General features: G+C 40.7%; 3 protein-coding genes, 1 long non-coding RNA gene and 1 other non-coding gene across 5 annotated transcripts; 1 reads left to right on the forward strand and 4 right to left on the reverse strand.

Annotated features, from left to right (window-relative positions):
- The first annotated feature begins 1,656 nt into the window (after positions 1-1,656).
- s1pr5a (sphingosine-1-phosphate receptor 5a) lies at positions 1,657-5,390 on the forward strand. Its single transcript, XM_056401299.1, has 2 exons — positions 1,657-1,915; positions 2,694-5,390. Exon 2 carries the CDS (start codon positions 3,019-3,021, stop codon positions 4,222-4,224), a length of 1,206 nt encoding a protein of 401 aa, XP_056257274.1. The 5' UTR covers positions 1,657-1,915; positions 2,694-3,018; the 3' UTR covers positions 4,225-5,390.
- Positions 5,391-7,519: 2,129 nt separating this feature from the next.
- LOC130185071 (uncharacterized) lies at positions 7,520-7,910 on the reverse strand. Its single transcript, XR_008830093.1, has 2 exons — positions 7,834-7,910; positions 7,520-7,739 (listed from the first exon to the last, which is right to left on the reverse strand). It is a non-coding gene; the product is annotated as an uncharacterized LOC130185071 (long non-coding RNA).
- A 946-nt stretch (positions 7,911-8,856) lies between these two features.
- On the reverse strand, positions 8,857-11,583 carry spc24 (SPC24 component of NDC80 kinetochore complex). The gene is made up of 6 exons (XM_056401305.1): positions 11,482-11,583; positions 10,496-10,678; positions 10,063-10,207; positions 9,870-9,974; positions 9,171-9,247; positions 8,857-9,076 (listed from the first exon to the last, which is right to left on the reverse strand). The coding sequence occupies exons 2-6, from the start codon at positions 10,659-10,661 to the stop codon at positions 8,970-8,972; spliced, it is 600 nt and encodes a 199-aa protein (XP_056257280.1). The 5' UTR covers positions 10,662-10,678; positions 11,482-11,583; the 3' UTR covers positions 8,857-8,969.
- Positions 11,584-12,229: 646 nt separating this feature from the next.
- Positions 12,230-18,951, reverse strand: kri1 (KRI1 homolog). Its single transcript, XM_056401277.1, has 18 exons — positions 18,759-18,951; positions 18,522-18,598; positions 18,327-18,432; positions 18,137-18,236; positions 17,542-17,596; positions 17,398-17,447; positions 17,219-17,321; positions 17,045-17,122; positions 16,853-16,962; positions 16,533-16,761; positions 16,243-16,413; positions 15,198-15,273; positions 14,817-14,932; positions 14,558-14,720; positions 14,327-14,457; positions 13,306-13,370; positions 13,121-13,216; positions 12,230-13,036 (listed from the first exon to the last, which is right to left on the reverse strand). Exons 1-18 carry the CDS (start codon positions 18,841-18,843, stop codon positions 12,535-12,537), a joined length of 2,313 nt encoding a protein of 770 aa, XP_056257252.1. The 5' UTR covers positions 18,844-18,951; the 3' UTR covers positions 12,230-12,534.
- On the reverse strand, positions 13,497-13,594 carry LOC130185934 (Z30 small nucleolar RNA). Its single transcript, XR_008830233.1, has one exon. It is a non-coding gene; the product is annotated as a Z30 small nucleolar RNA (small nucleolar RNA).
- Positions 18,952-21,284: the final 2,333 nt, after the last annotated feature.

Raw genomic sequence — 21,284 nt, forward strand, 5'->3', positions numbered from 1 at the left:
GCTTCAGCCTTCACTCACCCAACCTCACATTACGTAATTTCCCTGCTATTCTGCCAGTGTCCCTGGCATGTAACGTCAGTGGTTGGAGACGATCCTTGTTGTTGTGACCATTACTACTGTTTAGCGAAACAGCATGAAAACGTTTCCTACTATAGCAAATTAAAAAAAAGGGAGTTGGTGTCATTTATCTATGCAAATATAAATATTGTGGAGTTTCTAAAACCTTTTTTTTTTTTTTATCTTTGTCTTATCTTCAACCTCGGGGCAGCGGAGCACGATTCAAAAAACACAAAGTAAGAACTTTCACTTTCAGGAGCCACAACGAGGCGTTAAAAGGAAACAATAGAATCTGCATTTCCAATTAATGATTCCTTTCACTGTCGAATAAAGTGCAGAATATTTTTATCCTGATGGATGAATCGTGTCCAAAACAATAGTGTAAAATTTCCGTCACAGGGTTTTCCCTAAACGTGGGGGGGGGTCTTCAAACCCTGATTTATGAATTACAATAATTTGAAACAGAAAGTGTCTCCATCCCTGTGTGTATTTAAACAAACAAAGAGAAATTTGTGCTAAATTAGGCTGGTAACTTGTTTTGAGAAAAGCTCATTAGAAAAAGCTGGAATGAGGAAATGTTTTTGGATTTTTGCTGAAAAACTTTTTTACTCAAACAATTAAATGATTATTAAAACAGTCACTGATCAACTAATTGATCCATCAACTAAAGAAGATGCTCCAGAAAAGCAGCTGGCACTTAAAGAGAGAGAAACAGTGGCTTTGCTGTGACGTGGGTCTCTCCAGCTGTTTGCTATTGTGACAGCGAATTCAGACTGAGGCTGCGGTGACATATAAAGGGTCATTAGAGTCATTTAATCCCAGTCACGAAGAACATTAGCATTCTTAATTTATTTAACACTTCTCACAACACAAGACAAATAGCTACTTTAAAGCGCCGCCTCCAACTGTGATTTGCTTTTTTGTTACTTTGACCTTTTACTTTTGCAGATTGCAGATGCACGTTTGACTCTAGAAAACTGTTCAAATTAAACCTCGGCTTAAAACCTGAACATTGGGATTTTACGCACAACTTGTTTAGCACCAAATCTAAACAATATCTGCATATTCACAGGTTTGGGGTTTTTCAGTGAGGGAGGAGTAGGTGTCAATTTGAATAACTTTGAATGTGGTAAAAAAAAAAAAACTATGTTTGAGTTTAAGGATAATTAAAGATGAAGCCAATAGGAAGAAGATATTTTCTGAAATCTGAGGTTTCTAGTGTGAAACTGGCCACACCACACTCACAAATTACTATATTTCCACTGACAAATTATTAACTTTTCTTTATTATTAACTGTGTGTGTGTGTGTGTGTGTGTGTGTGTGTGTGTGTGTGTGGGATGAGAGAGGGAGAGACAGATTTCCACATAATCTGACAAACCTGCAGAGCAACATAAGGCTGCAGGGAACTCAAGCCATAATTAACTCTCACAGTAGCACCGTGAATACAAACGGACGCAGATGGAAAAATGCACTTGGCTCAGTTTTTTTAAGTTCAAAGTACCTGCGGGCAAAGCAGTCAGGTGAAAAGCTCACTTTCTCCCTTGGTGACGAACAGAAATACAGAATGTGTCATCGAGCTTTGGTTCTTCCTGAGGCCAAATCTGGGAGAAGCAAAAAAAAAAAAGAAAGAAGAAAATAACAAAAAGGGGTCAGGCCAAGGAGGGAGAGGACTCGCTGAAGGGCACAAACACTAAAGACCAACCCTCTGCTTGTTGAGTCCTGCCCTGCGCCATTCCCACATCACACTCACATGTCGCTGCGGCGCGCTGATCGACACAGGCTGCGTCCTCTGCTCCGGACCCGGGATCATTTCTGCTGCTGCGAACTTTCACTGGATATTCACACGGTTTTTACAGGTGAGCGCTAAACTTTTACACGGTTCTGTTTTTAGTACGTTGGGGCCGAACATATGCGCACAGGCTCGTGAAGAGACATTTACAGATAGATCATTTTAACTGTTGTAAAACCTCTGTTAACGTGGATGATTCTCACGTTATAGACTGTATAAAGACGCATATTCACTGAACCATTTACGGTATGTGTGCCAATTAAAACTGGGCATGCACGTAAAGAAACTAAGCAGTAAACTCTTGTCTAACTATCTGGAATTAGATTTGCCGGTTTGGATACTTGATGCGTATTTACGCATAGTATATACGCATGATTCAAATTAATCATACTTAAATACACACACAAGCTTTGAGGTAGTTTCTATTGTTTGCAACGCTTATTACTGTAAAAAATATATATATATATTATTGTAAATATACATATGGGTTAAAATTTTGAGTGGCAGGAAAACACACTCACTGAGGTCTATAGATTACAGAAGATGTCTAATTAAAATTAAAATTAAGATAATTTTCTCACTTCACTCTCATTGACGCTTAAAATTTCTACCTGTAAAAATAAAAAGAAGAAGTTATTACTGTGAAAGCTCATTTCCCGTATTAGAGGCTGTCCCCCTCATCATTCATACTGACATGATCGCTATCATGTTATTGGCTCCAGGCAATCGTGATATTGGAGAGAGAGGGGGGGGGGGGAGTGTTAATGTATTTTATTCGTTATTTCCTGGTGTTAATTCTGTATTTCTTGTCACTAGTAGTAACTCTCTCCTCTTGTTTTGTGCAGGCTGGCTCTCATCGCCTCCTAGTGCGCAGCTGGGGCATTAAAAAATGTGATTTTTTCTTTTTTTTCCTTTGGAGGAAAGTTCTGAAACCACAGGAAATCCTACTGGATAGCTTCAAAAGGAACACTTTCCTCCTGCAACAGCTGTCTGCTTCTGTCTAGTTAAACTTTCGATACAAAAGAAAAAGAAAAAAGACAGGATGCACAGCCAGAGGACTATGTGACAACGTCTCTCTGGATCTAATTTTCAAAAACACAGAAGAAAAGAAAGAATTAAAAGAGGGAGAAATAAAAAAAAAAAGCACTTACCTGTGGGAAATAACAAAAAATGGCTACAGATTCTTTCCATGCTGCTTATGCTGCCGTGGCCCCGTCTGTGATCCCCATGTCCCCGTCAACAGGAAGCCTGCTGAGGATGTTTCGCGAGTACCAGAGCAACGCCGTCATCATAGAGCACTACAACTACACGGGCAAGCTGAAGGAGAACAAGTACAAGGAAGGACTCAAACCCGAGGCCATAGCTTTCCTGCTCGTCTGTCTGCTCATAGTTGTAGAAAACGCCGTGGTGCTGGTGGCCATCTGGAAGAACAAGAAGTTCCATCTGCCCATGTACTACTTACTGGGCAACCTGACTCTCTCCGACCTGCTGGCGGGTTTCACCTACATGGTGAACCTCATAACATCAGGTGCCAACACATTAAACATGACCCCGGTGCTGTGGTTCCTGAGGGAGGGGGGTGTGTTCATCATGCTGGCCGCCTCCGTCATCAGTCTGCTGGCCATCGCCATAGAGCGCCATGTCACCATGGTGAGGATGAAGCCGTACCAGGGGGACAAACAGGGCCGGATGTTTGCTCTGATTGGAGCGAGCTGGGTGCTGTCTGTGTTCCTGGGGGTTCTGCCCGTCCTGGGCTGGAACTGTATGGGACAGCTGGACCAGTGCTCCACCGTCCTGCCGCTCTACGCCAAGAGCTACATCCTCTTCTGCATCACCATCTTCAGCGCCATCCTCATGTCCATCGTGGTGCTGTATGTCCGCATCTTCCGTATTGTCAAGTCCAACACCCAGCGCCTGGCCTCAGTCCCGCAGCGCAAAGGCCTGTACCGCAAGTCCCAGAAGTACATGGCCCTGCTGAAGACCGTCACCATCGTCCTGGGAGTCTTCATCGCCTGTTGGCTGCCCCTCTTCATCTTCCTGCTGCTGGACTTCTGCTGTCCAGCCAAGACCTGCGAGGTGCTCTTTAAGGCGGACTACTTCCTGGGCATCGCCATGTTCAACTCCCTTCTGAACCCCATCATCTACACCCTGACCAGCAAGGACATGAGGAGGGCCATCCTCAGGCTGCTGTGCCGACCCTGCCTCTTGACAAAAGACGGACAGGTGAAGAAGATCGGGATCCCCTTCCTGGAGTGCAGCACCAGCAAGACTGACGCAGCCTCCCACAGACTGGAGGGAGTGGAGACCACGGTGTCCTCCGGGAACTTTACACCATCCACTATCAAAGCCATTTACCCCAGGATGTGTAAGACATGACACAGCGGCTCTGAGTGACTTTGCCCTGAGAGCAAGTATTAAGACTAAGAACTGGACCACTGAAACAGGCCGCTTCCCTCTGAACTGAGCTGCACACGCCACAGTCTCAGTATTATTAATCTTCACGAGCAGCAAAAGCTTGATGTGAAAAAATGTCCACATTGGGAGAAAGATATGAACTTTTTTTATTTTTTACATTTCCTGTGCATATTTCTAAAAACAGTGTGATCATGAAAAACATTGTTGTCCACGCCTCAACAGTAGCTGGACGTGTCTGCGAGACAAAACAGGGCCAGTATCAGTCAGAGGATATTCCTTCTGCCTAAGATGTCGTCTCACTCCATGAAATCAAAGACTGCGTGCAGATGTTTCACATAAATACAGCCAATTACGCCGCACATCTGATAGACCAGGCCTGAAGCCCGAGCGTCACATTTATCCTTATCTCCTCTCCCTGTGTAACATATAATGATATGTTGTTACAAACACGGAGCCTCCACACCCAAACTCTGCTGCCAAAACCATGTAATTTCTGCCATGTGAGTCTTGGTCAGCAGCGACGCTGGGTAGAGGCCCCCCTCCACCCCCCCCCCCCCACCCCCCCCATCACCACCACCACCGACATCAGAGGCTCGGAGACGCACTGAAGACGTCATATGGAGAGCTGTGCAGGGCGGTTTGCAGCTTTGGAGGTCCCCTCTACATATGTAGCCACACATGATGAATGACTCGAAGCAATGAAAGCTGACAGTGGAGGTTTGTTGACGCCTTCTCGGTTTAACAAACTAGAATATTACAGTTTTATGTTGGAACCGACCTTGTGGGCAAAAAAAAAAAAAAAAAGAGTCTTCTTCTTGGGAAAAACTTCATCATCTTATCAATGATGTTAATCTACTTTCTCGTGAAAGAGACAGAACCAGTTTGTGGGCTTCAAAGTAATGGGGAGGTTCATTGTGGTAATAGTGACATTAACATGGACACTTTCCTAATTGTAATATTGTACAATAATGTAAAGAGAAAAAAAATATATTTACTGATTGTTTTTATTATACTTTGTAAATATCTATAGCCGTGTCTGAGCTGCGTTTTTTGTATTGTAAAAACCTCATTTAAGTTATGATGTAAGTTTTATATGTGCACTGAAATAAACGTGTGAATGATGTTTACATAGAGGTTTGTATATTCTTTAGTCACCTGGTGCAGTTTTCCTTCTCAGATGTTTTCAATGGTTAATGCCTGAGAGTTTCACATTGCTCACTGATCCGGCTCGTTTCTCTCTACCCAAATAAATCTGAATAAACACATAAACATGACATCACAAAGCACAAAATGAGAACCTGCAGGAAAAAAATCTAAATAATAGAAATTATATTAAAAACTATATTAACTCTTTGAACATTTGTCACATATTTTTCACATATTGAGACAAAAACAGAATGAATTTTATTCCAAACTGATATTAACTTGTTAATCTTTTTCTGTTGTTGTTACATGTTAAAAAATGAACATCTATGTAAATAAATATATAATCAGAAAATAGAAACAAATGCAAATCAAATGTGGTCCAATGGCCCTGCAGTAAATCGTGTCCTATTGGAGATCAAGTGCGAGTAAAATCCAAGCGGCAGCGAAGTAACGCTCAAATAAATGTCGAGTAATAATATTGAACAGTCCAAACTGAAACCTCAGTTGCCAACGCAGTAACAGGAGCGATACAAACAGATAGGAGCTCGATCTTAACTAACAAACCCCCACCTCCATAGAAAACCACCTGTGAAACCACTTAATATTTAATGTGCAGAGGAACAGATGAAGATGCAGAAACAAAGCTGTCACCTTCAGTTTGTTTATCGTAAGGAAACCACATATGGCTGCGTGGTTCTGGTATATGACAGTGTGAGCCTCCTCGGCACCGTTCGTCATCCTGCCCACCACCCACTGCACTGCAGTCGTACTCAGCCACGGCTCCTTTTCAGAGAAGGAGAACGTTTCAGTTCTCATTAAGGCAGTGAAGTACGCGCGAATAACAATTCAACAGATATTCCTGTTAATGCAGAAACAAAGCGTGGGCACTATGAATGTCGCCTGGATATACAATTATACTTCAGCATCTTTCCTCGTTGCAGATGCATCACTATGTCATTTTTAATTTTTTTTTTGCTCATTCATCAACACCATGTCTGAATTTGACCTAATGTAATGTTTCACATGGTACAGCTACACAGCAGTGGTGCAAGATGATTTCTAAACACATCAGTAACAGACGATTATGCCAATCAATAAAAACTTGTTTAGTGTTAACCATCCTCAATCTTTTCTATCAATGTGACTAAACTCAACTAAAACAGCAATTGCAATTTGATTAAAAAAATACATCTCCGTATATTAATGTTAGGGTCAAAAAATAAACAGGGTCAAAAATGTATATGATTTGAATTGAGATTACAATAACCAGTATGCTGCCCATCAATCTGAGCCGAGCGGTTCTCTAAAAGTAATGAACAAATGATGAATCAGAAAGTTAAAAATACGACTGGGATTGTTCAAATAAGGATTAAATTCACTAAAAATAAACCTGCTGACATATTTAGCATTATTTAGAAAGTAATAAACACTTGAAATGGTTGGAAAAAAGTATGACAAAAAACCCAACCACTTCTAAATTTTAAAAAGGAATGGATAAACAAATAGATACTTTTATTTATCCCCTAATATAAATAAAATAAAAATAGCTGAAATAGTTGGCTAAATGAATGAATAAACAGTTGAAACAGTTCAGTTCTGCCTCTAATAGTATGACTACAAAAGGCAAAATAACCTCAACACGGATCAAAAAATACAGTAAAGATATTCATATTTATATAATTAATCACCCAGTTTATAATCCATTAACGAGATTGATTGGCACTATCTCATGATAGAGCTGTGACGGTACATCAGATAAAAAAGTTGGGAACCACCGGCCTTAAGAACAGTTTGACTAATCCACCTACAACCCATTTCTAAAGCTTTCAACAGCAGAACCGCACTGGCTTCCTCAGCGAACGGAGCATGTTGAGTCGTCATGGAGACAGCTGTCTTGTCATCAAGAGACACAAATATGGAACTGAGTCAAAAACTGCTGAATAAACTCCATTAAAGTCTGTTTCTCTGCACTGTCTCATCTCAGTTTGTTGCTCTAAAGAAACCATGTGGGCTTTTACTAAACAGCTCTGCAGTGGCACCTAGTGGCCGACCTGCTGACACTACACCTGCTCTGATGAATCCATGATGCTGAAATACATTGGAGAATAAGTACTACGCCACTGGTCCGAGACGTTTAATCGTTAAATGATTTAAATGTTATATAAAACATACAAACAAATACATAATGTACACATAAGTTCTGACAACACCACTGTTCTTCATCTACCAATCAGTGTTGACAAAACCCCACAGCTGGTCGCTCACGTCACTCCGAGATCTCATAGAGGTGTCGATGTTGATGGGAGTTGCCAGGTCTGCGCCGTAGTGCACTGCAGGAAGAGAAAACAAGCGAAGCGACAATGTGAAGCCGCACCAGCGGACACGGACACAAGATACTAATAATTACAAAAAGCAAAGCTTTACCTCCTTTTAAGATGTTGGGTGGTGTATCATATTCCCACTTGATCTTAGTTATTATGTAGTACACCTGAGCCACGTACCTGTAGAGAGAAGGGTGAAAAATAAATCTCCGTATATTAATGTTAGGGTCAAAAAATAAACAGGGTCAAAAATGTATATGATTTGAATTGAGATTACAATAACCAGTATGCTGCCCATCAATCTGAGCCGAGCGGTTCTCTAAAAGTAATGAACAAATGATGAATCAGAAAGTTAAAAATACGACTGGGATTGTTCAAATAAGGATTAAATTCACTAAAAATAAACCTGCTGACATATTTAGCATTATTTAGAAAGTAATAAACACTTGAAATGGTTGGAAAAAAGTATGACAAAAAACCCAACCACTTCTAAATTTTAAAAAGGAATGGATAAACAAATAGATACTTTTATTTATCCCCTAATATAAATAAAATAAAAATAGCTGAAATAGTTGGCTAAATGAATGAATAAACAGTTGAAACAGTTCAGTTCTGCCTCTAATAGTATGACTACAAAAGGCAAAATAACCTCAACACGGATCAAAAAATACAGTAAAGATATTCATATTTATATAATTAATCACCCAGTTTATAATCCATTAACGAGATTGATTGGCACTATCTCATGATAGAGCTGTGACGGTACATCAGATAAAAAAGTTGGGAACCACCGGCCTTAAGAACAGTTTGACTAATCCACCTACAACCCATTTCTAAAGCTTTCAACAGCAGAACCGCACTGGCTTCCTCAGCGAACGGAGCATGTTGAGTCGTCATGGAGACAGCTGTCTTGTCATCAAGAGACACAAATATGGAACTGAGTCAAAAACTGCTGAATAAACTCCATTAAAGTCTGTTTCTCTGCACTGTCTCATCTCAGTTTGTTGCTCTAAAGAAACCATGTGGGCTTTTACTAAACAGCTCTGCAGTGGCACCTAGTGGCCGACCTGCTGACACTACACCTGCTCTGATGAATCCATGATGCTGAAATACATTGGAGAATAAGTACTACGCCACTGGTCCGAGACGTTTAATCGTTAAATGATTTAAATGTTATATAAAACATACAAACAAATACATAATGTACACATAAGTTCTGACAACACCACTGTTCTTCATCTACCAATCAGTGTTGACAAAACCCCACAGCTGGTCGCTCACGTCACTCCGAGATCTCATAGAGGTGTCGATGTTGATGGGAGTTGCCAGGTCTGCGCCGTAGTGCACTGCAGGAAGAGAAAACAAGCGAAGCGACAATGTGAAGCCGCACCAGCGGACACGGACACAAGATACTAATAATTACAAAAAGCAAAGCTTTACCTCCTTTTAAGATGTTGGGTGGTGTATCATATTCCCACTTGATCTTAGTTATTATGTAGTACACCTGAGCCACGTACCTGTAGAGAGAAGGGTGAAAAATAAATCTCAACTGCTGGAACCTGAAAGCAGCAGCAAAATAAACATCTGGATTTTTTTTTTCCAGAGCTGAATAGTGTTTACTGTTTCTCTTCCTTCTTATTTCCGGAGTCAACTTCTGTCTGTAAACGAACAGAGTGGGGTATTTGTCTATAAAATGTCATGTGAGAAATGCTCAATGTGGGTTTGCCAGAGCCGAAGGTGAAGTCTACAAATGTCCCGTCTGTTCTGACCAACAGTCAAAAACACAAAGATATTCAGCCTACAAAATGATAAAGACACGAGTCCTCACATTTAAAAAGCTTAAATTGTCAAATTTTTGTCGCATTATCAAATACAGAACACCTCATTCACTGTATTTAATTTGTTTTATGTTTGTGACTTTTCCAGATCTTCTGCATTAACACAGATCTGTGGAAATAGAAGAGAAATGTGGAGATCCCTGAACTAATGAAAAAGGGGCTGTTCAAGAAACTAGTCAAACTTTCTATCCGTCGTTACATGAAGAAGGTGAAAATAAGACTCCGTATTATATGCTCATGTGGAATCAACACGTCTTCAAACTGAAACCTTACAATACATTTCTGAATATCTGACACTCACACTGCTGAAGGGATGACCTCTGTGGTGTCTTCATCCACCTCGCTCTGAAGAGTCTCCAGCTCGTGTTCAGTGTTTCTCAGACTCTCCAACTCTCCCTTCAGGAAACTGGAGGAGGTTAAGTATGCTAACAAAGAAAAGAGGGAATGCAGCAGGAAGGGGATTCATAAATCACACAAACAAATAAAAAGGATACTGTAATTCTGAGTCAGTGATCTGGCTCTTGGCTATGCACTGCCTCAGCTGCTCCTCCAGACTCTTCAGCTCCCTCTCCCTTTGCTTCTTCTCCTCCTCCATGTTCAGCAGCCTCTGGCCCACACTCTCCTCAATCTGAGCCTCTTCTGTGGGTGAAGGACAGTGACAGAGAGAAATGTGGAGATGAAGATCAGAGGGACTGGACCCAGGTATGAAACACTGAGTTGGAAAGTGCAGTAGATGTTCGTTAAATGTAAACAAGCTAATCCTTGTAACTTTCAACTAGACATTATACAGACCTGACTCACAACTGTGTGTGTACTGTAGATGAGACAAACTGTTCAACATAAATACAGGAAAACATAGTGATGGAGAACAATAACAGCTAAAAAAAAAAAAAGGAACAAGAAATCATTAAATGTCTGAAAACTTGCCTCTTAAAATCTGTGTCAAAATCCTTTTCGTTTCTATGTGCTGGTCAAAAAGGACCCGATGTTCATCTTTCATTCGTCTCAGTTTCTCCATTTGGCTGCTGTTGATGAGGGCCACCAACGCCTCCCCTGTCTCCTCCAAGTCTTGAAATTTATGACCTTGAGCCATTGTGGTGTCACTGGCAGCTAAAAGAAAAGATTACACTGAAAATATCACACGTTATCCCTGCAAGCGGCAATGAGCGAGACCTCATTAGGCTTATTAAGCTTCACATTATAAGCAACAATAAACAACCAAACATCTACGTCTTACTGCTCAGTGGTGGAAAAAATTCAGATAAGTTACTGCAAGAGGAGTGGCAGTACCAAACAATGTACAAATACACCATAACAAGGTATTTCACCCCAGTACAGCAGTGTTCAAGCATATTTAGACATGTCTATAATATACTTTATCTTAAAATGGGCCATTCTGCATAATGACTGCTTTTTATTTTGGTGCTTTAGATATATTTTGGTGCTAATACTTTTGTACTTTTACATAATTATATAAGATGTTGAATGCAGGACTTTGACCTGTGATAGAGTATTTTTATATTGTGGGTTTTTAAGAAAAAGATCTAAATGCTTCTTTCACCACTGTTAGCTCATATCTGAAGTTGAGTAAAGCTAAGTTACTCCAGTAACGGTGTAATACTTTCCAACACGGACAGTCTCGTTAAATTTTTAGCTGGACGGTCAAAGAAACAGAGAGCTAACACTTTATTTAACATTCATTAAAACCTCGCTGTGTTTTGTTTACAACGTTAACTACGTGCAGTGTAAACGTTAGCTACGTTGTTAGCTAAAGTACGATAAAAAAAAATGACACTGCTGCACGTTACAAGTTACAATAACATTATCGACTCCATGTCTAATCTGTAAGAACAACATTTACAGGTGATATAAGCAAATAATTGATAAAAATTCAAGCAAAGAAAAAAACATACCGAACGAGTCCTTCCGTGATTCAAATTCAGACGCCGAGCGCGCCGTTTATTTCCTTCTTCTTTGGTCAATGGCGGACTTCCTCCAGCGTTTGGTGGCATAGCGCCACCTACTGCACAGGAGGGAGCCGACACATAAATACCATAATAAATACAGCCGATAGCGGCAATTACCGGGGTTCAAGCAGCTGCCGTTGGTCTGTTTGCACTAAGACACTTTAATTATATTTCTGATTGCTTGTTTTAATGACATGGATGTTTTATTTTGTCTTGTGTAAAGCACTTTGTAACAGGTTTAGAAAAGTGCTCTACAAATAAAGACTAAAAGTACATCCCTATACTGTGTATATATATTATATAAAAAATTAAAATAAAATAAAATCTTTACTGCACCAAGATAATCTTATGCTGATATTTAATCCTGCGTACAGTTATTGCACTGGTAATGCCATTCCTTTTTGAATTTGTTGTGTGTAGTCATCCATATTAATGTATTTTTTTTCTTACAGATAAAAGTTCAAGAATCAGAGATGTTAGTATATAACTGCTATCTAGTCCACACATTATAAGCATGTACTTTCACCACTTTCATCCACCTGGTTCAAATATGCACCAACAGTTCATCAACGGTTAAAACATGATGAAAGGACGACGTAGGTCAGACAGTGATTAAAGACAAAGTACTTTTAAGAATTAAGCATCTTTTTACATCTCCAATAAACATTAAAAAAAGTCTAAAAATGCACAGAGATCAAAGTTTAACTGCACGTTTATTATAGTTGTGAAATCTAAGTTCACACAATAAGATCATATCAAGAGAAAATAGGTCCCAACCTCTACTGGCCCCATTACTACTTGTCTTTTGGTGAGAAGTTATTGTATATTCAATTATAAATGTTACAGGTAAATTCACTAATTGTCAAAATCTAAAAAAAGGTCAGTGTGAGATCATAAAAAACACCCGAATAGTGAACCTGTTCCTTATATCGTCTTTAATTCTTGGATGATCAGAGTCATTGGATTTTACTAAGATGGTGGCTCAGAGGAAGCCGTTCATCACTCCTTGTTTTTCTGCTTCTCCTTCTTCTCCTGTGCTTTTCGTCTCTGTCTGCCGATCTGTCTGAAGTACAGTCTCTTGGGGTTCAGACCGTAGGCCTTCAGTCTCTGTCTACTGAACTCCCGGCCGCCTATCTTCACCCCGAAGCCTCCCGACATGAGGCGTCCACCTGAAGGCTTGTGCTTCTTCTTGGACCATTTTGGCCTCTCAGTCCTGTTTTTCACCTCGACAGCTTTATCTGCTGCTTCGTTGCCAGAACTAATCTGAGGCTCCTCTTCCTGTTTCATCTTCTTTTTCTTGGGTATCAGGACCTCCTCCTCCTCTTCCTCCACGTTGTCCCCTGCCTCTCTAAGAGCTTGGGCAAGTGTCTCGTCCGTAGAGTCCACGATGGCGGCACCGTCTCCGTCCCCTGCTTCTCCGTCTTGCTGCTCAGCGTTCTTCATATGATCTCTCCTCTTCTTCCCCACTTTGGTTTTAGCCTCTGCCGACTCTTTATCTTCCCTGTGGATTAAAGCGAATTAATTATTGTTACAGTAAAGGTGGATTTATCCATCAGGGTCCAATCAATTGGTGTGTTGTACTCACTCAGAATATACAGAGCCCAGGATTTCTTTCTTCTTTTTCTCATTCTGGGCCTTGATTTTATAGTTTTTCAAATCGCTCATCTCTTCCTTTTCAGACCTGAGAGAAAGAAAGAAAAAGAGATGAGTGTGGTAAATGACCTGAGACAAGGAGAACAGGTGTAACACTTAAAAGGACAGCCCCAGTACCTGAACATGCAGGTCTTCTTCAGAGAGCACCACCGGTTCAGCTCCTTGTCGTTGGCATGTAAGACCTGAGGAGAGAACCAAAGTCGGTCATTAGTTCAAATCAATTAATTATGCATTTGGTCATTTATTTTTTGCATCAGGTAAATTTTAGAGACAAAATCTGCTGCTGCTTCATCTGATCACTGTGTGGTCTGCTCAGAGAGAAGATTAAGTTGAGATCATTCCCTGGTCAGAGCTTTCCCCAGAGGGAAGCAATACCAGATCAGTCACCTCAGGCTCATCACTGCAGCATTATTAACCAACAGCCAGTCAGCCTACATTATATCATCTTCCAATATACCTATTCAGTTTGCACCGCATTACGACTGTTCACAAAACCCCTCTCCCATCCAATGACTTTCTATACATGCTCATGTGGCGAGGCTGTAGGAGATAAAGTGGTTTATTTCTCTGCACTGCCCCAAAGCAAAAATACAGAAGCAAAGTCATTTCATTCTGTGAGGTTACACATTATATAAAAACAGCCCTGTACAAGAATTTTCCTGCTGTGTGGAACCAAACTTTAGGCTAACGTTAGCATCTCTGCCTAAATCTTCACTAGATTTGGGGAAAAAAAAAAAAAAAAATACAATCAAGTATTAGCTAAACAGCTAAACACTAATATTGAAACCAAATCACAAAAGAACTAAGCTAATATTAGCTTAGTTAGCTAGTGCTGAGTATAGGTTAGGGGTGTTTTCAACCCACTAATGAGGACAACATTAGCTGACTTAGCTAGCAATAGCTGATTAAAATCTGCAGTTGTTATTTCAACAGCAACAAAATAAACATTATCTGGTTAGAAATAAGCAGCTTTTGTCCATTTCTGTCCAAATATCAATTGGCTCAAAAACTACTAAAAATTTCAAGCAGTAAATCTGCCACATGTAAATCACATGTACAGTGTGAGAATGGAAAGCCTGACAGTCGTAACGACATTGAAAAGGTGCGAGGGGCTTTGTGAACAGTCAGTTGTTCTCACCTCATCAGTGGTCAGGCCAAAGTCGTTGGGCAGGACCTGCCTGTAGCGAAACCTGCACGGGAGGTCGTCGATTATGTCCTCATAGTCCAGCTTGTAGTACTCATCCAAGTACTGCTCGAAGCTCTTCTCCTCTGAAACACAAGCAGCCTTCAGCCAGAGAACAACTACAACACATCACCGTCAGGAGACCCAGGGCAGCTGCTGCTCAGCGGCAGGTTTACTGACACTTACGAGGATCAAACACAGGCTTGTTTTTGGTGATGGCCTCAGCAAAGTAAGACTTCTTCCTCTTTTTGCCCATTTGTGGTATATCCTCTTTCTTCATCTTCTTCCTCTCCTTTTTCTTCTTCTTCTTGGACGCGTTCTGCTGGTTGGGGTCGTAGTCTGCATCCATCTGTTTCAACAGGAACAAAGAAAAACAAGGTGTCAGGCCGACCTCGGCACAGTACCGGTGACCAGCTGAAGGGAGGATCAAATGAGTTTAACTCACAATGAAGTCTTCGTCGTCGCAGTGCGGCCCAGACACGCCACGTTCTTCTCCGTCGTACTCTCCTTCCTCTTCACCATCGGCGCCCTCGCCAGTCCATGTGTCCCAGTTCCAGTGCTCTGTGTCACACACAAGAAGCTGTGGCTCGAATCTTCAGACAGTTCAGTTAACTACATTTTCTATACAGATTTCCAAGCTACTACTAATAATGAAATGTGTACTTAGCAACAGACTGTTCTTGTTGCTAAACAGGTATCTATTGTCTCTACTTAACCCTGTCCTGATATCACTGCTTCGCTAATTCAGTCATTAATTACAGCAAGTAACAGGTTCAAGGTGATGGAATCACTGCATGTGAATAATGAATGAATGTCTCAGGCTTACCCTCGAGTTCACCATCATCATCAAACTGAGGCTTTTCTTCTTCTTCATCTCCATAATATTCATCTCCAAAGAATTTCTGCAAACAGAATGAAGGAACGTCACTTTCAATGTGCTTCAACGAGGGACAAACCGAGCGTGCAGCCTCTTGCTGAACATGCACATTGGCTGGAGTCCAATTTGAACACTGGACCTCTCAATCAGGAAGCAGCTGCACGCTAAATAAGTCTAATTAGCCAAACACCATACACCTGTGTGAGCTGGAGGGGGCGGCGTCATCACAGCAGGAAGTTGTGCTCAGTCACAGCGTCCTGGTGAAAAACAAACCGCCAGAAGCAACTGTGTCGTGTTGTTAATGTGAGGAATGGCACTACCCCAACGTAGCTCTCAGACAATATGAGCACACACACTTTCCTGAGGAGTCTAATTAGCCAAACACCACACACCTGTGTGAGCTGGGGAAGCAGCTCGTCCTCACATCTGGCTCATTCAAGCTGAGACACTTTCCAGCTGTTGGATCCTGTTGGACCCAAGATTTAATGACTCAGACCAATCTGTCCAGTCAGTTAATTATGTTCTATGTTTTTAATCATGTGACCTACTGAATTACTACAGAGGCCTTTTGTTAACATCAGGCACACTGTTTATGGTTTAACTAAATCATTAATCAAATGAGGAAAACAGGAAAAACAAGGGAATAGTTTTCATTAATGGTCTGTCAGGTGTTTAGACTGTCAGGGCTTAACATCTGTACAGATGTTATTTGAGGAATCCTAACATCCCGCTAAGCCACGTTCTCACAGAGCACATCAACAGTTTTTCATTTCAGACAAAAGCAGTTTGTCAATTGGTAAATAGCTCATTTTCTTCAAACTATATGTTTTCATTAATATTAATAGAAAAGGGCTTTTAGGATGAGGGCTCATAGATCTATTTGGTGGCATTAAAGCTGTCTGAGGTGGTTAACAATGGCTGTGTTTGCTGTGAGCGCTGGAGCAGGACAGAGCTGCTAACATTAGCTTAAACTCCGGTAGCATCCAGGACGCACCTGCATGAGCTGGTCGTGCTGTTGCGGATCAAAGTCTCCGTCCAGGTCCACCTGACTGAAGGCGAGCTGCTCGTTGCCCGTCAGCTCCTGAAGCTTCTTCAGCTTATCCATGATCTCGCTTCGCTTCAAGTTCTTCAGCTGCTTCAGCTGCTCCTGCTTCTGCTCTTTTTCCTGAAATAGTTGTGGGGCAGAGATTTATATTAGCTAATAGCTAAACATTGTGATTTACTGCTAAAGAGACAGAAAGTTATATATAAGATAAATGTTTTTTTTTTTTTTTAATGTGATACCTTTTCCTTCCTTTCTTTCACTTCCTCCCTTTTGCGTTTCCTGCGGTCGTCTTTGGAGCGCACTGAGGTGGCGATGTTTCGCGGGTAGGTCTTGATCTGCTGAGCGTCGGGCTCTTCGAAGCGGAAGTTGTAGCTTCTCTCAAAGTCCTCCTGCTTCTCCAAGAACGTCTCCCCTTCCTCCTCAGAATCCTCCAGGTCGTCCTGGATGACCTCGTCGTAGGTTGGGATCCTGAATGCGTCAGGAGAATTAATTGTACACGTGCAGCTTCATTTCACAGCCCAGGTGAGCAAACCTGACATCCAGACAGGCGTCGACGTACCGTTCATCGCCGTCGTCGTCATCTAGGTAGCCCTTGTTGAGGACATAATCTCTGAGGAAACACTCCTTCGCATCCAGCTCTGGGTCGTTCCAGTAGTCCCTCAGGTATTTCTGTCTCGACACAAACCAGTGTTAAAATAAACCTCCCCGCCTGATTTCTTCCACCCTCCTCTGTCTAATTGCACACACTCACCATGTCCTTCACCTCCTCCGGACCCTCGAGCTCGGCCTGACCTTTCAGCCACTCCACATAGTCTGCCTCCTCTTTATCCTACAAACAGACACAGACCAGTTCATCCTGATGTGTAATTCTTTTGTGTGAATCTATTTCCAGAGGACGAGCAGCTGCCAGGTTCTGGCTTCTGACCTTCTCCTCCTGAGTTTTGATCCTCCGGGTCAGCAGCTGGGATTCTCCGCCCTCCTCATCGCCTTCATCCTCATCACCGCTGTCCTGGATGAACTTGCGGAAGCTGACAAGAGGTTTCGGTTTCCGTAAATAGTCTGCGAGTGATACTGCTGCACACCTTCAGATGGTTTGGGCCTTACCTTTCTTTCAGCTCCTTCTGCTCTTGAACGTAGCTCGGAGAGGCCGCTCTCTTTAAAAAGGAAAACAACGACAATTGTTAAATCACCTGACATCAGATCTGAGGATCTCCAAACTCCTGAGAAGGTTTATATAACTTTGTCTACCTCTCTTCTCTTAGCGGCCTCCTCATCATCGCTGTCGTCATCATCTTCATATTTACTGAAAATTAAAATAAGATTTTCAGTTAGTTTCAAGTAAAATGTGAAACGTGAAAGTCACAAAATTGTTTTTGCAAATAATAAAAAGTGGCTGTCAATGTAGATTATTTCATAATGACGCCAACCTATGAGCAATTAGCAAAACGCTGCTTCTCACATGGCTTACAGAATAAATGCATATATCATTTTGAATAATAGACATTTTGACTGACATGTCCCGAGTCAGCACCCTCCGATCACATTGTTTTAAATTGTCTATAATTTTGCCACTTTGTGAGGGTGTCCAAGTCAGTCACACTATGCACATATGTACACGTTGCATATACAAACAATATATTTTATTTTTCTCCTGGCATCTTTAAACAAGGACGATCAGAGAGATTTCTTTTCTTTAACTCCTCAGTCCTGACGACAGGATCCAACATTTGTTACTTTGACAAATCGAGGCCAGTGAGGACTGACTTCCTGATTTGAGAGACTTGGAAAAAAAGACTGATTGTGGTGCAAAAACTGATGAATGTAAATGATGGAGCTGACTCACCCCTCTCTTTCCAATATGACTTTACGTTCATAGTCCTTGAGATACATGGGCTTCACTGCTTTCTTAGAGGTCGAAGGCTTTTCATCACTGCTGGATGCACCTGAAAGCAAGAGATTTAGATCGTTTGTTTACCGAAGAAAACATGAGATGTCCCACAGACTGTGAAAGCAACACCAATTATTGTACTTACCACCTTCTGAGTAGAACTTGGCATCTTGCTGATAGATCTTCGGGTCTTTCTTCTTCAGCAGTGACAATGTTCTGTAAAAATCCCTCTCAACTTCAGGGTCGATCTCCTGCAGGGGAAATAAAAGTCGGTCAACCTCAGTGAGACACTGTTATCTAATGACAGAAGGTGGAAAGGAGAAGAAGCAGCGATGCTAACCACTTCACTGTCATCAGAGCTGGACTCGGACGTCTCAGAGTCACTGTCGTCATCACGGTCTCCGTATCGGTCCTTCACTGCACCACAACAACAACAACAACAACAACAACAACAACACAGGACAAAACAAAAATCAGATCTACAAACAACACAGCGCCGGAAAAAACAACTTTCAGCTAGCTACACTTCCCACGTTGGCTTGTTAGCATGATCGTTAGCTAGCAGCGACACACTTACGTCTCTGTAACTCTTCTCTCTGTCGGTATTTCTCATATTTCTGCGCGAACTGGGAGTTGATTTTTAATTCCGATTTACCCGACATGTTTGTTTTTTAACGGAAGGATAAATCTTTATGCGAAAAATTAAAAACTACACACTAGAGAAGAGAAATCATCCCAGCTGCTACACACGCATGTGAGAAGCTGAACCACGTGATTTCCGGTGCACAGGTCAGGGGTTACACACGGTGTCCTGCAGGGGGCGCCATAACGACAGTTTTACATCTTATTTTTTAACTTTGACAGACATCAACACATTTCTAGAATATGTTGTTATTTTTTATTCAATGGGAAAAACAAGATTATTTTCACACTTTCACTACATTTTTCTTTTTCTTTTTCCTCCTTTTATAATTGTGTGGAACTCACTTCTGATTTTTTATTTTATTTCATTTAATTTTATTTATTTACTGTATTTATTTTTCGCTCTCAGAAACACTGAATAAGGAAATCTTTCTAATGGAAATAATAAAAATTTGCCTTCCTTTTATGTCTTTTCTTATCATTTTTTATTCATTCATATAATTACTTTTGAGTTTATTTTATATGTATATTTATCACCATTTAATTATTTTATTTATTGTCATGTTTTTATTCTATAAATACTTATGGTTGAACATGTTATCAGCACTCCTGTATGTCTGTATCTTATATTGTGTAGGCTACTTGTTTTGTACCTGGCATGGTACACTTAGTTTTGTTAAAATAAAATAAAAATAAAACAATTTTATGAATAATGTAACTAAGTTTTAATTAGAATTAAGATAATTAGCTATTAAACTTTGAAACTCCAAACATTACAAATACCCAGAAACTGGATATTTTGATAAAGTCAACCGAGTAATGTTAGCAGCCAACATGCTTCAGGATAAATTATAATCTGAGAATTTTCAGAATAAACATAATATCAGCTCACAATCCAAGCCGCCTGAAGAATAAAGACTCCCTCAGAGAGAATATCTTTGGAAATGAAAGCTACCACATATAGATAAAGTCAGATCCAGATGGTCTGGATACAAACAAATAAATATTATTAGTACTATTTACAGTGACTTCATCATTAGATTTCAGTCATTTAAGCAAAACTACGACAATATCTTGTATGAAAATGTTTCACTGCCAAAAAGGATCTCGACATATGTTAAACTCCATTTACCCCAAATAAAAATCAGACCTGTTTGCTGAATCACTAATCTGGCAGGTTATGGGACAGGATGTTTACTTGGCATGGGAAGACCAGAGGGGGCGAGGCCGTGTGACGTATTAAACCAAACACTATGTGACATCATGTCCCATCACAGCAGCAGTTTGGGTTGTGCGTACGAGATCTGTTGGAAGAGTTTCCAGAACAAACCTGACGTGACTGACTCATGACAGAATCAATATAGGCCAAAAAACACAAAACTTTGACCTGATTCGGAGACATCAGTGTGGTAAAGCAGATGCCTTACACTGAATATTGAATCGTGGTTTGATAAAGGAGGAGTAGCAGGTGGTTTAGTGTGTTTTTAGATTTGCATGAATCATTCGTCACAGTCATTCATGACATTCTCACTTGTACGTGTATTTCTTCATCTAAAGCACTGGCTTCAAAATGATCCAACAGGATGCAGTGAGTTAATAAGCTAATGAAGCAGTAACATGAAGTGAACAGAGGGTGTACCTCAAGGATCAGTGTTAGGGCCACTATATATAAATGATCTTCCACCACAGTGTTACTGGAGAGAATTGCAAATGTGGTTATATGCTAAGCTAGCAACAAAAATGTCTTCCTTTCAATATTGACCAAACTAGTTGCCCTCATGTTGAATTTCTCGTGATGGGTCGAGAGGTCAATATAGTTACTGACTTTAAATATCTGGACATAATAATGGTTCCGAATTTTAATTTAGAATAACGTTGCAAATTTTAGACAAATTAGAAATTGTTTCTCACTGGATGCAGCCAGGATATTTTTGGGTGCTACAATCCTTTCCCACTTATCTCATTGAATTACATGTTTTCGGCACATGTCTTAAATATCAGGTGAAATCGACTGGAACCTGCTCAGGTATCATGTCTATATATATATGTTATGTATAATTAATGAATTTATGTGAATAAACAAAATGGGATTTTCTGTTCTTCGTGTTTATTCCATGCCAAAATTTAAACTGGATCACACAGAGATACCAAATTAGCTATAGCTGTATAGGCTAAATGTTGATGAATCATGTTGAGCCATACATCTGAAAGTCACGTTCAGGTTTTCTTTCAAATGGAAAAACGTGCAGCGGGTGACCTCAGCTGTGTCAAGTCCTTCCATCTGTAGGAGTAACTGGAAAGATCCAGCCAGTCACACATGACCTTTTGTGGTTACGTTAATGATTAATCATGTCAAGGGATTCAGATGAAACCTTTCTAGGAAAAAACAGACATTCTCCACTGTGTGTTCAATAACTCTTTTTGACAACAAGTGCTGAGAATCAGGAAAGATTCACACTGT

Source organism: Seriola aureovittata, chromosome 17 (genome assembly GCF_021018895.1).
Source record: "Seriola aureovittata isolate HTS-2021-v1 ecotype China chromosome 17, ASM2101889v1, whole genome shotgun sequence".
In the NCBI taxonomy this organism is placed as follows: domain Eukaryota; kingdom Metazoa; phylum Chordata; class Actinopteri; order Carangiformes; family Carangidae; genus Seriola; species Seriola aureovittata.

What these genes read in the sequence shown, in the direction of transcription:
- spc24 (XM_056401305.1), bottom strand. Translation starts at nt 10,661, where the DNA reads ATGGCTCAAGGTCATAAATTTCAAGACTTGGAGGAGACAGGGGAGGCG. An exon ending in ATCACTGACTCAGAATTACA is followed by an intron (nt 9,975 to 10,062) that starts GTATCCTTTTTA and finishes AACCTCCTCCAG; the next exon opens with TTTCCTGAAGGGAGAGTTGG. An exon ending in GAGGTCATCCCTTCAGCAGT is followed by an intron (nt 9,248 to 9,869) that starts GTGAGTGTCAGA and finishes TTCTCTCTACAG; the next exon opens with GTACGTGGCTCAGGTGTACT.
- kri1 (XM_056401277.1), bottom strand. Translation starts at nt 18,843, where the DNA reads ATGTCGGGTAAATCGGAATTAAAAATCAACTCCCAGTTCGCGCAGAAA. An exon ending in CAGAAGGAGCTGAAAGAAAG is followed by an intron (nt 17,322 to 17,397) that starts GTAAGGCCCAAA and finishes ACCTCTTGTCAG; the next exon opens with CTTCCGCAAGTTCATCCAGG. An exon ending in TTGGCCTGACCACTGATGAG is followed by an intron (nt 13,371 to 14,326) that starts GTGAGAACAACT and finishes TTCTCTCCTCAG; the next exon opens with GTCTTACATGCCAACGACAA.
- s1pr5a (XM_056401299.1), top strand. Translation starts at nt 3,019, where the DNA reads ATGGCTACAGATTCTTTCCATGCTGCTTATGCTGCCGTGGCCCCGTCT.